General features: G+C 44.0%; 1 protein-coding gene across 3 annotated transcripts in view; it reads left to right on the top strand.

Moving 5' to 3' along the window:
* Positions 1 to 16,830, top strand: part of COPB1 (COPI coat complex subunit beta 1) — a 213,012-nt gene that overhangs the window by 61,811 nt on the left and 134,371 nt on the right. For all 3 annotated transcript variants that reach the window (XM_069223690.1, XM_069223691.1, XM_069223692.1), the window contains exon 7: positions 5,954 to 6,091. In XM_069223690.1, coding sequence (XP_069079791.1) covers positions 5,954 to 6,091 — 138 coding nt within the window. The remainder of the gene's footprint in view (positions 1 to 5,953; positions 6,092 to 16,830) is intronic.

Genomic DNA, 16,830 nt, shown 5'->3' with positions numbered 1-16,830 from the left:
AAAACACTCAAAGAAAGCCACAAAACGTCTGAGGAGGACTCCCAAGTACAGCCAATACTTGAAGTAAAGGATGAAAGGCAAGCCAGGATTCATTTCCACAAAGAAACTGGCAGAATCTTAACATCACCTCCTCTAAACCCTAAGAGGAAATTAGCCTTTCAGGAGGAATTGGACACTACACAGCCTCCAGCTAAAGGGCCAGAGCCAAAGGAGAGACCACCTCCTCCTCATTTTTCTCCTCCTCATTCTCCTCCTCCTCACTCTCCACACCTGCATATCTCTCCTCCTACCAGTCCTACACCATTGCAGTCACCATCACATTCGTTTGACTTGCAACAAGACAATGTAGACCCATGGGATCTTTATGATCCAGAACCCATTCCCGACAACGACCCAGACTGCTATCCCTCTAAGCTTTCACCACCTGAGGATAGTACAGGGTACAATCAAGTTTTAGTTGGGGCCGCAGCATACCATAGTGTCACCATGCACACTGAACCGCTGGAGGACGATTTTTTGTTTAATACACTCTCCTCAACATACCATTCGCTCTCTATGCTCCCCGGCATGCTAAAACACGCTGAACAAATAATTAGCGAGACAGTCAAAGCAAGGATAATTACTCCCAGGATAGAGAAGAAATACAAGCCACCTCCCTCTGATAGTGTCTACATAACACAGCAGCTTCCTCCAGACTCAGTAGTAGTAAGCGCTGCCAGAAAGAGAGCAAACTCACGGTCATCAGGTGATGCACTCCCACCATACAAAGAGAGTAGGAAATTTTATGCTGCAGGGAAGAGAGTTGCATCCCAGGCAGCCAAGCAATGGAGAGTAGCCAACTCACAGGCGTTGTTGGCTAGACACGACAGGGCCCATTGGGATGAGATGCGAGACATAATCCAGCCTCTAACTAAGGAACATCAAAAAAGGGCACAGCAAATAGTGGAGGAAGGGCAAACCATCAACAATAACCAGATTAGGTCTGCCCCAGACGCAGCAGACACAGCTGCCAGGAGTGTCAACACTGCTGTAACAATAAGGAGGCATGCATGACTCAGGTCCTCTGGTTTCAATCCCGAAATCCAACAAGCGGTGTTGAATATGCCTTCAACAAAAAACAACTTATCGGCCCAGAAGTGGACACTGCAATTGAAAAATTGCGTAAGGATTCAGACCCTGCAAAAGCTATGGGTGCACTATACACCACACCATACAGGGGATCCTTTCAGAAACCTCAGTTTAGAGGTGGATTTAGAGCTCAAACAGCAGAGGCATCCACATCGCAGGCAAAACCAGCCTACCAACAAGGTGGTTTTAAGGGCACATATAGGGGACAGTATCCCAGAAGTAGAGGGAAATACCAAGCATCTAAACAAACCTCACAGCACACCAAATAGCGACTTGTTTAATTTCCTTCCACTCCACACCTCCCCTGTGGGAGGAAGACTACAAAAGTTCCACACCAATTGGCAAAACATTACCACAGACAATTGGGTACTATCAATTATCCGCAATGGTTATTTCCTAGAATTGATACAAACTCCTCCAATCATTCCACCAAAACCACACAAATTATCCACAGAACACATCAGTCTGTTACAGGAAGAAGTCGGATCTCTATTACTCAAACAAGCAATAGAACCCGTGCCACAAAATCAAATAGGGACAGGAATTTACTCACTGTACTTCCTGATTCCCAAAAAGGATGGCACCCGAAGGCTAATATTAGATCTCAGGACCCTCAACCTTTACATCCTGTCAGAACACTTTCACATGGCAACTCTCCAGAATGTTATCCCGCTACTTCAAAAACACGATTTCATGGCAACATTAGACCTCAAGGATGCGTATTTTGATATACCCATCCATCCGGCGCACAGAAAATATCTCAGGTTTGTCATTCAAGGAACGCACTATCACTTCAAAGTGTTACCCTTTGGAATAATAACAGCTCCAAGTGTATTCACAAAGTGCCTAGCAGTAGTCACAGCCTTTCTAAGAAGACAACATATACATGTCTTTCCATATCTAGACGATTGGCTTATAAAATCAAACAGTCATAGGCAGTGTCAAAACCATACACATTATGTAATACAAACCCTGCACACGCTAGGGTTCTTAATAAACTACCAAAAGTCACAACTGCAACCTGCGCAAATACAACAGTATTTAGGTGCAGTACTAAATACTTAAAAAACAATAGCAAGTCTGAATACTCAAAGAATACAAGCATTCCAAAATATAATCACACAGATACAGACAGGTCAACAGTACACTGTTAGATTTGTCATGAAGATGTTAGGAATGATGGCATCATGTATTGCAATTGTTCCACATGCAAGACGAAACATGTGGCCCTTACAACAGTGCCTTGCACAACAACGGTCACAGGCACACGGTCATCTTCAAAATCTAGTGTTGATAGATCGCCAAACATTCATGTCCCTTCAGTTGGAATTCCACAAACCTAAACAAAGGGCAGCCATTTCAAGACCCTGTGCCTCAGACCATAATTACAACAGATGCATCAATGATCGGCTGGGGAGCTCACCTCAACAATCACAACATCAAAGGACAATGGGATCCCCAACACAAACAGCTACACATAAATCACTCAGAGTTGTTAGCTGTTACCCTAGCACTCAAAGCTTTTCAGCCACTTCTCACTCAGAAGAATGTCCTGATCAAAACAGAAAACTTGACCACCATGTATTACCTCAACAAGCAAGGAGGTACACATTTGTCTCAACTCTCCCTTCTAACTCAAAACATTTGGAAATGAGCAATACACAACCAAATTCACCTGGTAGCACAGTACATCCCAGGGATATACAACCAACTCGTAGGTGTTCTCAGCAGAAATCATCAACAAACACGCGAGTGGGAGATTCAACCCCAAGTACTTCAAAAATACTTTCAACAGTGGGGAACACCAAACATAGATCTGTTCGCCACAAGCGAAAATGCAAAATGCCAAAACTACGCATCCAGACACCCACATCCCCTATCCAAGGGCAATGCTCTATGGATCAATTGGTCAGGGAAATTTGCTTACGCTTTCCCCCCCCTCCCACTCATTCCATTTGTAGTCAACAAATTGCGTCAAAACACACTCAATATGATACTCAAAGCACCAACGTGGGCCCGTCAACCGTGGTATACAACATTATTAGACCTATCAGTAGTACCAGACTCCAAACTCCCAAACAGACCAGACCTGTTGACACAAAACAAAGGGCAGATCAGACACCCAAATCCCAACACACTCAATCTGGCGATTTGGCTCCTGAAATCATAGAGTTTGGGTATTTACAACTACCATAAGAATGTATGGAAGTGATTAAACAAACAAGAAAACCCACTACTAGACAGTGCTATGCTAACAAATGGAAAATATTTGTATATTATTGTCAGTCTAAACAGATTTGCCCCTCTTACAGCATCAATTCAAGATATTGTATGCTATTTACTTCATTTACAAAAATCAGCATTCTCTTCTATAAAAATACATCTTACTGCAATTTCAGCATATTTACAAAATATACAGCACAGCTCTTTATTTAGAGTTCCTGTTATTAAAGCCTTCATGGAAGGCTTAAAACGCATCATTCCACATAGAACACTTCCAGTTCCTTCTTGGAATTTATGCATAGTGCTTGCGCGACTTATGGGCCCACCATTTGACCCTATGCACTCATGTCAAATGCAATTCTTAACATGGAAGGTTGCCTTCCTAGTCGCAATTACATAATTGCGAAGAGTCAGTGAAATTGAAGCTTTCACTATTGAAGAACCTTTCATACAAGTACATAAACATAGTCATACTACGAACTAACCCCAAATCTCTTCAAAAGGTAGTATCACCTTCCTTTTCATATCAATCAAACAGTGGAACTGCCAGTCTTCTTCCCACAGCCAGACTCTGTGGAAGAAAGAGCTCTACATCTATTAGATATTACAAGACCACTAATATATACTATATAGATAGAACAAATACATTCAGAAAAACTAAACAGCTGTTTGTAGCCTTTCAAAAAATTTCATACTGGTAACCCCATTTCAAAAGAAGGATTAGCAAGATGGATAGTAAGATGCATCCCAACATACTACGTTAAAGCCAAAAGGCAACTCTTAGTTACTCCTAAAGCACATTCCACAAGGAAGAAAGGTGCTACAATGGCTTTTTTTTAGGAAACATACCAATGGCTGAAATATGTAAAGCAGCTACTTGGTCAACACCACATACATTTACTAAACACTATTGTGTAGATGTGTTAGCAACACAGCAAGCCACAGTAGGTCAAGCTGTACCCAGAACATTATTTCAAACAACTTCAACTCCTATAGACTTAACAACAGCCTTTATGGGAGGACTAACTGCTTTGTAGTCTATGCACAGCATGTGTATCTGCAGCTACACATGCCATTGAACGGAAAATGTCACTTACCCAGTGTACATCTGTTCGTGGCATGTTCTGCTGCAGATTCACGTGCACCCCCACTCCCCCACCTCCCCGGCAGCCTGTAGTCGTTTAAGTTAACAACATTTGTACATATGTATATATATTTATATTAAACATTCCATTAGCATGGACATCTCTTATCTTTATACTCTATCACTCCTACCTTACCCTCTGCGGGAAAACAATCTAACATGGAGTCGATGGCCATGCGCAATGGAGCCCAGGGGAGTCGTCACTCGATCCCGTGACTCGAAAACGCTTCTTCGAAGAAAAACAACTTGTAACACTCTGAGCCCAACACTAGATGGCAGACGTATGCACAGCATGTGAATCTGCAGCGGAACATGCCACAAACAGATGTACACTGGATAAGTGACATTATATATATCTCTCTTCAGTATATGTGATATACTTGTATTACTGTATGTAAATGTTAAAGTTACAGCTGTCTCTTTCTCCTGAACAGAAAGTTGGTACTGCAGTCTCTCATTTCATAATCCTTGTGAAAACTGACCAGTGTACACATTGGGACAGATAACATTTTCCAGAATTGCCTTCAAGAGAGTTTAAGTGTTAGCTGTGCTATATAATTTGTGAATAGTGCTCTTGGATTTTTATGTAATAAATATCAGCACAAGATGGCTCTTTGAGGGTTAGAGATAAAGAGAGAAGTACTTCAATTGAATCCAGTATTAGGCGAACATATTTAAGTATTGCTGCAGACTCCTTTACCTGTCTGTAGGTAGAAAGTTGTTTCCAGCACATAACGGAGTGGTATTTAGGTCTGCCCTTTGCTTAAGAGTGAATCATTTTGTTGTTGTCTCACTTTTCTGCCCCTGATTCGATATCTTGTCTCCCTATTTTTATGTTTGCCCTTCCCAGGAACATTATGATCTCAGAGTGTTTTGATTGATTGAATAATGTAGCATTTCACTACTGATGTAGGACCTTGCTAGCAGTGTTATAAAAGGGAGTATTTTCTCTCCCTCCTCCACAACCTCCTTTCCTCATTACTTTCCCACCACCATCACCACTTACGCTCTTTCTCCCCAACTTCTTTTTTTCCATCTGCAGTGATATGGCAGATGTTCCTCTTCAAATGTTTTTCTTACCATTTCAAGATGACTGTCCACATATGTATGTGTGTCAGGCCCTTAGTAACATGTTTTGACTTGTTAACAAGTCTTATTTAAAGATGAACATTGCAGATGTATGTGCATCTCTTAATGGGATATATTGTAATAGGTTAGAGTACATGAAATGATGGCTGCCATGGATATGCATGCATGCATCCACTGAGGCCATCTTGTAATGCATTTTTTAAATGTTTTACTGACCCAGTCAAAGAAGGCCCCGTAGACATATGCCGGGCAGCTATGTGACCTAACCCACATGTGTTCTGAAGACATTACTTTCTCTAGTATTTTCACAGAGCTGTGCAAAGTTTGGCCAGTAAGTTGTTAAAATTCAGTATTTGCTTTTACTTGCAGGTCTGTCATGCAAATCCATCTGAGAGGGCTCGTTTTATTCGCTGCATATTTAATTTACTGCAATCATCAAGCCCAGCAGTGAAATACGAAGCTGCAGGAACTTTAGTTACCCTATCTAGTGCACCAACAGCTATCAAGGTATGTCACTGATAAATGTTCTTTCAAAAAGTTAATCCATGTGCATATCCATTATTGAATAATTGTAGATAGTAATGTTCAGTTTGGTAAGTTAATGATGCGTTTTTCATGAACATGTGTCTTGCCATTTTGAAAGTGAGATCATAAAATCTGCTTGTTTATTATAGGCAATCTTAGTTGTAAGAAGTGAACATGTGCTTAGCTTTCTCACTTTAGGTACAGGTGTTTCTTGGAAATCCTTTAACGATAAGTAGCTCCCCATTACCTTACAGCAGCCAGAAAACATAGGGAACTTGGAAAGGAAAAATTTGCAAAGGATAAAAAAAGGAAAGAGCAGCTGGCTAGGGAAGCTGATACGTGTCAGAGGGAAGTAAACTTAAATATATATGTTTTGGGGAACCAGGAACCTTCAATATGTGTTTGTTTAAAGTGGGGATAGAAAGGTTGAGTACCGGGCTCAACCTTTCCATGGTGATGAAGGTCAAAATGATGGGGGTTTAGAGGAGTGTAGTTGAGAGATACATACTTTTTCTAAGATTGTAATGGGCGATTGCTGCAACTGGTTTAATTAATTATGTCTAGCTTGTTTCAAGCCAATTTGAGTGTGAACCCTAAGACCACAGCCAGCGCTGTCCATAATACCTAAGGTACATTACAAAAGTGCAAAATGATCAAGAGGTAAAAAGATAATCCAGCCTAACCTATTTATGACCTACAGAAGGATTAGTTCGTTTTTAAGGGAAGGGTGAGCTTACTCCTATCCTGATGACAAGGTTTAGATTATTTTGTGAAAGTTTTGTTTTCATTCTATTATGCTTTTTTTGTTTAATATTTTCCGGAGGCCATCTAGTTTTTTCAGAAAATATCGTACTTAAACTGTAAAATGTATCTATTTATTTGTCATAACTGGCTAAACATTTCAAACAGAAATGCCATACATAAGATCAGAAAAATTATACATAGTATCAAATGCAGTTGTCATAGGTAACACAAAATAGAGTAGATGATTAGGGATTGAATAAAGATGCCTATTCATTAAAACTGATTAGCTAAATAAATACAGCAAAACAAATGTAACACAGACAAGTTAAAAGATATGACTTAGGTAGACTTAGTTTACAATTTAAATGAAATGTGTGTTTTTAGGTTTTTAATCTACATTCTCATGAGGTGTCTCGTTATACTGACACGCTCAGTATTAAGAGGCAGTATGTTTGAGTGGTTGGGTCTTTTAGAAAGAGATTGCAACCTGGAAGATGCACAGAGGTGGTTTTGTTTTGACCAGCAAGCTCTGGTTGCGTATCACGAATTCCTAGAGAGAGTGCAATAGTTCATTGTATTGGTGTGGTGGTGGAAGAAAATATCATGTATTGTTATGAACACAATGGTCTACAGCTTATAGAGGGCCCTTTTTGTAGCTGACCTCCATCCAGCCTCAGTACAGAAGGGGTCAGTGAGGGCTTGCCTGGTCGTGAAATTAAGCATCTTGACATGTAAGAAAAATGACTAGAGATGGAGGCCCATCAGCAAACTTTCACGGTAATGGGAGGAGACAGAAGAACTCATGAACTACCTCCCAGACTAGCATAAGAAGAGGGCATATAATATCCACATGCAAACCAATTGCCAATACAAGCTTGAATTCTGCTTTAGACACAGCAGACACAACAAGAATAGAGCTCTGCTTGGAACCATCTTAGCAGATCTCCCTGGCTGTGGGTGTCTGGCTTCCAGCCGAAAGTGTAGGCGGCAGTGATCAACATGCTGTTCAGTAATGAAAGCCTCTTCAGAACTGCTGTAGATGATTCAATACAAAGAACGAAAAAAAGACAACAATGCTGCAAAAGCAATGGGCACACTGCAGTCTAGAGGAACATTCAGAATGGAAATCTGCAAGCTACTTCATAACAGAAAGCACACCAGCTAAGTGACAGTAGCCAGAAGTAACAAGGCAATAACCCTTTTGAGGAAGGGCAAGAGGCAGACATTCCACACTGCGGGCAGCTAGACCCTTAAGCAATTGACTTCACCAAAAATGTACCCATATGCACAACTCCATTACCGGGCAAAATCTGAGGTTTTCTACACAGAAAGAGAGCTGTTACCTCAGTCAAATGGACAATAAACATTATAGGCCATAGATATTTTGCAGTTAATACAGCAACCACCAAACAGGCCAAAGACAAGGAGCTGAAGAAAGGTAAAGAAGCTCCACTTATAGCAAGAAGTCAAGGATCTGCTAAAGAAGGAGGCTAAAGATAGGATAACAAGGAAGGAAATACACCAGGAAGTGTACTCTAAATATCTCTTGGTGCCCGAACTCGCCAGGATAGTTTGGCCAATCCTAGAACTTCCAAACCTAAACAAGTTCACGAAGACAATTAAAAAAAATATATATATAACACTCAAAAGAGGCCATCCCACACCTACAGAAAGGGACTATATAGCTACTATAGATCTCAAAGAAGCCTACTTGCACATGTTAGAGAACGTATGACATAAAAAGTTCCTGAGATTTCTTCTACGCAGGCTACATCACCAATTCATAGTGTTTGCCTTTAGGATATGATATGCATCCTAATGTTTTCCCAAATTGTCTAGCGGTAGTAACAGCGCATTTGAGGAGACTGGGCATCCATAAGATACACTCTTATCTAGATGATCGCTTAGTAAAAGCGGGAACATTCCACAGTGCCCCAAGAGCATAAAGACAGTCATAGTCCTGACAGACATGATTTGCAGACCTAATGGAAATGGCACAGGGCTAAGTGATGAGGCTAAAAGCCTATCAGCGTCTGCTCACAGTACAGAGGGGCCAGGGATACTTCCCAGAGCCTAGTACCCTTAGCCTACTGGCATGGCTCTTAAAGAGAGAATTTTAGCATCTGGAGTTGTTTTAATGTAAATAGAAGTCCTTAAAGAAGCTGGAAAGTTGACCACAAGAAGGCGTTTCACCACAAATGACAAATTCACTGTTTTCATTCATTTGAGCAATAGAAATGGGCACTAAGACAAATAGATTTGGGAAACTACTTTTGTTGGGCACCTTATATTTCTTCTAGAAGTGACACTTTCTTAAGCTTTGCTGAAGGTACACTTAACCACCATAGTGACATTCAAGAGAGGCCACCAGAAGATTTTTCTTCAGTACACCTGATGATCATACTTTTTATATAGAGGCCACCAGAAGATTTTTCTTCAGTACACCTGATGATCATACTTTATATATATATATATATATATATATATATATATATACATATATATATATATATATTTATAATATATATCTTCTCCTTTCCCCTTTCCCCCATATGCACAAGGCAGGACTCAAATACTTTGACCATTTTCCTCATAGCCATCACATCTTTACGTAGAGTTGGGGTGTTGCTAGCTCTGACCACGCAAGAACCTTATTTACACATAGCAAGGATAGAGTAGTGAGGACTGATCTTAAAATTTCTACTCAGTGTTTCCTTACTTCTGTGTTAAGCAGGCTATGAATCTACTGGACATTAGAAGAGTTACTAACAGGAAACAAAGCAACACAGAAAAGGAAATCCTTTATTCGTCTACTTTGTAGTAGCTAGCAAATGTTCACCAGTTACCAAGGAAACTGTCAACAAATGGATAGTCTAAACAATACAGATGTGCTACAAGCAAGCAGGGGTAATGTTACTAGAGAAACCAAGAGCACCCACAACCAGGACGAAAGCAGAAATATTGGTCTTTGTTGCCAATGTGTCGGTTAATTGCATTTGTAAAGCAGCCACATGGTAATCTGAACACAATTTCACACATCACTACTTTCTGGATATTCAAGCTAACAAAGAAGTACCAATGGGACAGCAAGTACTTAAGCAACTGAACACAAATTTCAACCCTGCCTTCCGAAGTAAGGGAACACGGCTATAAAATGTTTGCACAGCATGTAATTGCAAAAAAAATTCACATTGGAAAACTAAATGGTTACTTACCTATAGTTCTGTACCTTGAAGAATACCTACAGGTAAGTAATCCATTTCTGCAGGAAATCGGGTTATTGGTTGTGCAGGATGGGGGACCTGCACAAGTATTAGGTTCACAATAACTTCCTCACTGGGAACCGAGCACTCCATTGTAACACGTGACTCTCTCAGGTTAGTGAACCAGAGCAGTCTAAGGCCTAGTCAATGAAGGTGGTGTGGGCAAGTTATCACAATTTTCTGGTGTAGGAAGTTGGCTCTGTATGCACTATTTCAAAGTAAGGAATAGTATGCACAAAGTCCAAGGGTTGCCCTTAGAGGTAAGATAGTGGCAAAAAGAGATAATACTAATGCTCTATTTTGTGGTAGTGTGGTCGAGCAGTAGGCTTATCAAAGGAGTAGTGTTAAGCATTTGTTGTACATACACAAGCAATAAATGAGGAACACACACTCAGAGACAATTCCAGGCCAATAGGTTTTTGTATAGAAAAATATATTTTCTTAGTTTATTTTAAGAACCACAGGTTCAAGATTTACATGTAATGCTTCAAATGAAAGGTATTGCAGGTAGGTACTTTAGGAACTTTGAATTAGCAAAATAGCATATACAGTTTTCACACAAATCACATATAGCTATTTTAAAACTAGACACTGCAATTTTCAACAGTTCCTGGGGGGAGTAAGAGTTAGTTAGTTTTTGCAGGTAAGTAAACCACCTACGGGGTTCAAGTTTGGGTCCAAGGTAGCCCACCGTTGGGGGTTCAGAGCAACCCCAAAGTTACCACACCAGCAGCTCAGGGCCGGTCAGGTGCAGAGGTCAAAGTGGTGCCCAATACGCATAGGCTTCAATGGAGAAGGGGGTGCCCTGGTTCCAGTCTGCCAGCAGGTTAGTACCCGCGTCTTTGGAGGGCAGACCAGGGGGATTTTGTAGGGCACCGGGGGGGACACAAGTCCACACAGAAAGTACACCCTCAGCAGCACGGGTGCAGTATGCAAACACGTGTCAGGTTTGTAATTGAAATCAATGGGAGACCAAGGGGTCTCTTCAGCGATGCAGGCAAGGGGGGGGGGGGGCTCCTCGGGGTAGCCTCCACCTGGGCAAGGGAGAGGGCCTCCTGGGGGTCACTCCTGCACTGGAGTTCGGATCCTTCAGGTCCTGGGGGCTTTGGGTGCAGAGTCTTTACCAGGCATCGGGATCTGAGAAGCAGGCAGTCGCGGTCAGGGGGAGCCTCTGGATTCCCTCTGCAGGCGTCGCTGTGGGGGCTCAGGGGGGGCAACTCTGGCTACTCACGGTCTCGCAGTCGCCGGGGAGTCCTCCCTGAAGTGATTGTTCTCCACAAGTCGAACCGAAGGTGTCGGGTGCAGAGTAGCAAGTCTCACGCTTCTGGCGGGAAACACAAGTGGTTTTAAAGTTGCTCCTTCGTTACAAAGTTGCAGTCTTGGGTGAACAGAGCCGCTGTCCTCGGGAGTTCTTGGTCCTTCTAGAGCAGGGCAGTCCTCTGAGGATTCAGAGGCCGCTGGTCCCTGGGGAGAGCGTCGCTGGAGCAGTGTCTTTAGAAGTGGGGAGACAGGCCGGTAGAGGTGGGGCCAAAGCAGTTGGTGTCTCCGTCTTCTCTGCAGGGTTTTTCAGCTTAGCAGTCCTCTTCTTCTTAGGTTGCAGGAATCTGAGTTCCTAGGTTCTGGGGGGCCCTTAAATACTAAATTTAAGGGCATGTTTAGGTCTGGGGGGTTAGTAGCCAATGACTATTAGCCCTGAGGGTGGGTACACCCTCTTTGTGCCTCCTCCCAAGGGGAGGGGGTCACATTCCTATCCCTATTGGGGGAATCCTCCATCTGCAAGATGGAGGATTTCTAAAAGTCAGAGTCACCTCAGCTCAGGACACCTTAGGGGCTGTCCTGACTGGCCAGTGACTCCTCCTTGTTTTTCTCATTATCTTCCCCCGGCCTTGCCGCCAAAAGTGGGGGCGTGGCCGTGGCCTTTGCTGATGCTATGTTTTGAATTGAAAGTGTGCTGAGGCCTGCTAACCAGGCCCAAGCACCAGTGTTCTTTCCCTAACCTGTACTTTTGTTTTCACAATTGGCACACCCTGGCATCCAGGTAAGTCCCTTGTAACTGGTACCCCTGGTACCAAGGGCCCTGATGCCAGGGAAGGTCTCTAAGGGCTGCAGCATATCTTATGCCACCCTGGGGACCCCTCACTCAGCACAGACACACTGCTTGCCAGCTTGTGTGTGCTGGTGAGGACAAAACGAGTAAGTCGACATGGCACTCCCCTCAGGGTGCCATGCCAACCTCCCACTGCCTGTGGCATAGGTAAGTCACCCCTCTAGTAGGCCTTACAGCCCTAAGGCAGGGTGCACTATACCACAGGTGAGGGCATATGTGCATGAGCACTATGCCCCTACAGTGTCTAAGCAAAACCTTAGACATTGTAAGTGCAGGGTAGCCATAAGAGTATATGGGCTGGGAGTCTGTCAAAAACGAACTCCACAGCTCCATAATGGCTACACTGAATACTGGGAAGTTTAGTATCAAACTTCTCAGAATAATAAACCCACACTGATGCCAGTGTTGGATTTATTAAAAAATGCACACAGAGGGCATCTTAGAGATACCCCCTGCATTTTACCCAATTGTTCAGTGCAGGACTGACTGGTCTGTGCCAGCCTGCTGCTGAGAGACGAGTGTCTGACCTCATGCGGTGAGAGCCTTTGTGCTCTCTGAGGACAGAAACAAAGCCTGCTCTGGGTGGAGGTGCTTCACACCTCCCCCCTGCAGGAACTGTAACACCTAGCAGTGAGCTTCAAAGGCTCAAGCTTCGTGTTACAATGCCCCAGGGCACTCCAGCTAGTGGAGATGCCCGCCTCCTGGACCCAGCCCCCACTTTTGGCGGCAAGTCCAGGAGAGATAATGAGAAAAACAAGGATGAGTCACTGGCCAGTCAGGACAGCCCCTAAGGTGTCCTGAGCTGAGGTGCCTCTGACTTTTAGAAATCCTCCATCTTGTAGAAGGAGGATTCCCCCAATAGGATTAGGGATGTGACCCCCTCCCCTTGGGAGGAGGCACAAAGAGGGTGTACTCACCCTCAGGGCTAGTAGCCATTGGCTACTAACCCCCCAGACCTAAACACGCCCTTAAATTTAGTATTTAAGGGCTCTCCCTGAACCTAGAAACTAGATTCCTGCAAACTACAAGAAGAAGGACTGCCTAGCTGAAAACCCCTGCAGAGGAAGACCAGAAGACGACAACTGCCTTGGCTCCAGAAACTCACCGGCCTGTCTCCTGCCTTCCAAAGAACTCTGCTCCAGCGACGCCTTCCAAGGGACCAGCGACCTCTGAATCCTCTGAGGACTGCCCTGCTTCGAAAAAGACAAGAAACTCCCGAGGACAGCGGACCTGCTCCAAAAAGACTGCAACTTTGTTTCAAGAAGCAGCTTTAAAGAACCCTGCAATCTCCCCGCAAGAAGCGTGAGACTTGCAACACTGCACCCGGCGACCCCAACTCGGCTGGTGGAGAACCAACACCTCAGGGAGGACCCCCGGACTACTCTACGACTGTGAGTACCAAAACCTGTCCCCCCTGAGCCCCCACAGCGCCGCCTGCAGAGGGAATCCCGAGGCTTCCCCTGACCGCAACTCTCTGAAACCTAAGTCCCGACGCCTGGAAAAGACCCTGCACCCGCAGCCCCCAGGACCTGAAGGACCGGGCTTTCACTGCAGAAGTGACCCCCAGGAGTCCCTCTCCCTTGCCCAAGTGGAGGTTTCCCCGAGGAAGCCCCCCCTTGCCTGCCTGCAGCGCTGAAGAGATCCCTTGATCTCTCATTGACTTCCATTGCGAACCCAACGCTTGTTCTAACACTGCACCCGGCCGCCCCGCGCCGCTGAGGGTGAAATTTCTGTGTGGGCTTGTGTCCCCCCCGGTGCCCTACAAAACCCCCCTGGTCTGCCCTCCGAAGACGCGGGTACTTACCTGCTGGCAGACTGGAACCGGGGCACCCCCTTCTCTCCATTGAAGCCTATGCGTTTTGGGCACCACTTTGAACTCTGCACCTGACCGGCCCTGAGCTGCTGGTGTGGTAACTTTGGGGTTGCTCTGAACCCCCAACGGTGGGCTACTTTGGACCAAGAACTGAACCCTGTAAGTGTCTTACTTACCTGGTAAAACTAACCAAAACTTACCTCCCCCAGGAACTGTGAAAATTGCACTAAGTGTCCACTTTTAAAGTAGCTATTTGTGAATAACTTGAAAAGTATACATGCAATTGAAATGATTCAAAGTTCCTAATGTACTTACTTGCAATACCTTTCAAACAAGATATATTACATGTTAAATTTGAACCTGTGGTTCTTAAAATAAACTAAGAAAATATATTTTTCTATAACAAAACCTATTGGCTGGATTTGTCTCTGAGTGTGTGTACCTCATTTATTGTCTATGTGTATGTACAACAAATGCTTAACACTACTCCTTGGATAAGCCTACTGCTCGACCACACTACCACAAAATAGAGCATTAGTATTATCTATTTTTACCACTATTTTACCTCTAAGGGGAACCCTTGGACTCTGTGCATGCTATTCCTTACTTTGAAATAGCACATACAGAGCCACCTTCCTACATTGGTGGATCAGCGGTGGGGTACAAGACTTTGCATTTGCTGGACTATTCAGCCAATACCTGATCACACGACAAATTCCAAAATTGTCATTAGAAATTGATTTTTGCAATTCGAAAAGATTTCTAAATTCTTTAAAGTCCTGCTAGGGCCTTGTGTTAGTCCCTGTTAGCATTTCTTTTAGAGTTTAAAAGTTTGGTAAAAGTTTGAATTAGAACCTAGAACTAGTTTTAGATTCTTAAAAAGTATTCCAACTTTTAGAAGCATAATGTCTAGTGCAGAGATGAATGTGGTGGAACTCGACACCACACCTTACCTCCATCTTAAGATGAGGGAGCTAAGGTCACTCTGTAAAATAAAGAAAATAGTAATGGGCCCCAGACCTTCCAAACTACAGCTCCAGGAGCTGTTGGCAGAGTTTGAAAAGGCCAACCCCTCTGAGGATGGCAACACAGAGGATGAAGATAGTGACTTGGAGGAAAATTCCCCCCTACCAGTCCTATTTAGGGAGAACAGGGCCTCTCAAGCCCTGACTCCACAAATAATAGTCAGAGATGCTGGTTCCCTCACAGGAGGGGCCAACAACTCTGAAATCACTGAGGATAACTCCAGTGAAGAGGACATCCAGTTAGCCAGGATGGCCAAAAGATTGGCTTTGGAAAGACAGATCCTAGCCATAGAAAGGGAAAGGCAAGAGATGGGCCTAGGACCCATCAATGGTGGCAGCAACATAAATAGGGTCAGAGATTCTCCTGACATGTTGAAAATCCCTAAAGGGATTGTAACTAAATATGAAGATGGTGATGACATCACCAAATGGTTCACAGCTTTTGAGAGGGCTTGTGTAACCAGAAAAGTGAACAAATCTCACTGGGGTGCTCTCCTTTGGGAAATGTTCACAGGAAAGTGTAGGGATAGACTCCTCACACTCTCTAAAAAAGATGCAGAATCTTATGACCTCATGAAGGGTACCCTGATTGAGGGCTTTGGATTCTCCACTGAGGAGTATAGAATTAGATTCAGGGGGGCTCAAAAATCCTCGAGCCAGACCTGGGTTGATTATGTTGACTACTCAGTGAAAACACTGGATGGTTGGGTAACTGGAAATGAAGTGTATGACTATGTTGGGCTTTATAATTTGTTTATGAAAGAACACATTTTAAGTAACTGCTTCAATGAAAAGTTGCATCAGTATCTGGTAGACCTAGGTCCAATTTCTCCCCAAGAATTGGGAAAGAAGGCAGACCACTGGGTCAAGACTAGGGTAACCAAAACTTCCACTGGGGGTGACCAAAAGAAAGGGGTTACAAAGCCTCCCCAGGAGAAAGTGGGTGACACTAGAAACAAAGAAAAAGAGTCCCCTGTAGGCCCCCAAAAACCAGACCAGGTGGGTGGGCCCAGAGACACAACCCAAAACAAAGGTGGGTACCAGGGTAAGAGCTGGGATGCCACTAAGGCATGGTGCCATAACTGTAAACGGACAGGGCACCACACCAAGGACACTTCTTGTCCCAAAAACAAACCCCCTAGCAAAATCCCAGGGGTGACCAGTGTAGCCATTGGGGATGACTCCTCAGATGAGGAGGTCTTCATAGCCTTCAACTGGAAAAAGGGCCCAACAGGTGAGTTGGAGATTCCAGAGGGAAGTAGACACTTCCACCACCTACTGGTGAATGGAATCCCAGCCACTGCCCTGAGAGACACTTGTGCCAGTCACACTATTGTGCATGACAGGCTGGTGTTCTCAAACCAATACATCCCAGGTGAGATGGCCAGAGTAAGAGTTAGCCCAGACAGGGTCACTAATAGGCCTGTGGCTTTTGTGCCCATAGAAGTGGGTGGAACTTTTAGCTGGAGAAGGGTGGTAGTCAGTACAGACCTCCCCCTTGATTGTCTCCTTGGAAATGACTACCCAGAGGTTAGTCAGAGCCTAAGAGAAGAACTGGTCCAGGGCCAGTCCTCTCCCAAGGATTCTGGAGTGCCTGCCTCTGCAGTAAATGCAAGTAGGCCCCAGAAGAAAAAGAAAAGGAAACAGAGTAGGAAAGGTGGACAACCTTTAGCCAAGGTTCCAGCAAGCCAAGGAGATTCTGCCCCAGTAGAGGAGAACTCCAAAAGTGGCTCTGATAAAGTCCAACCTGACCCACAAGAAGTCCTGGC

This window comes from Pleurodeles waltl, chromosome 3_1, assembly GCF_031143425.1.
Source record: "Pleurodeles waltl isolate 20211129_DDA chromosome 3_1, aPleWal1.hap1.20221129, whole genome shotgun sequence".
Lineage (NCBI taxonomy): Eukaryota > Metazoa > Chordata > Amphibia > Caudata > Salamandridae > Pleurodeles > Pleurodeles waltl.
Note: the sequence above shows the minus strand (reverse complement) of the source record. Positions and strands in the feature narration are given on the sequence as shown.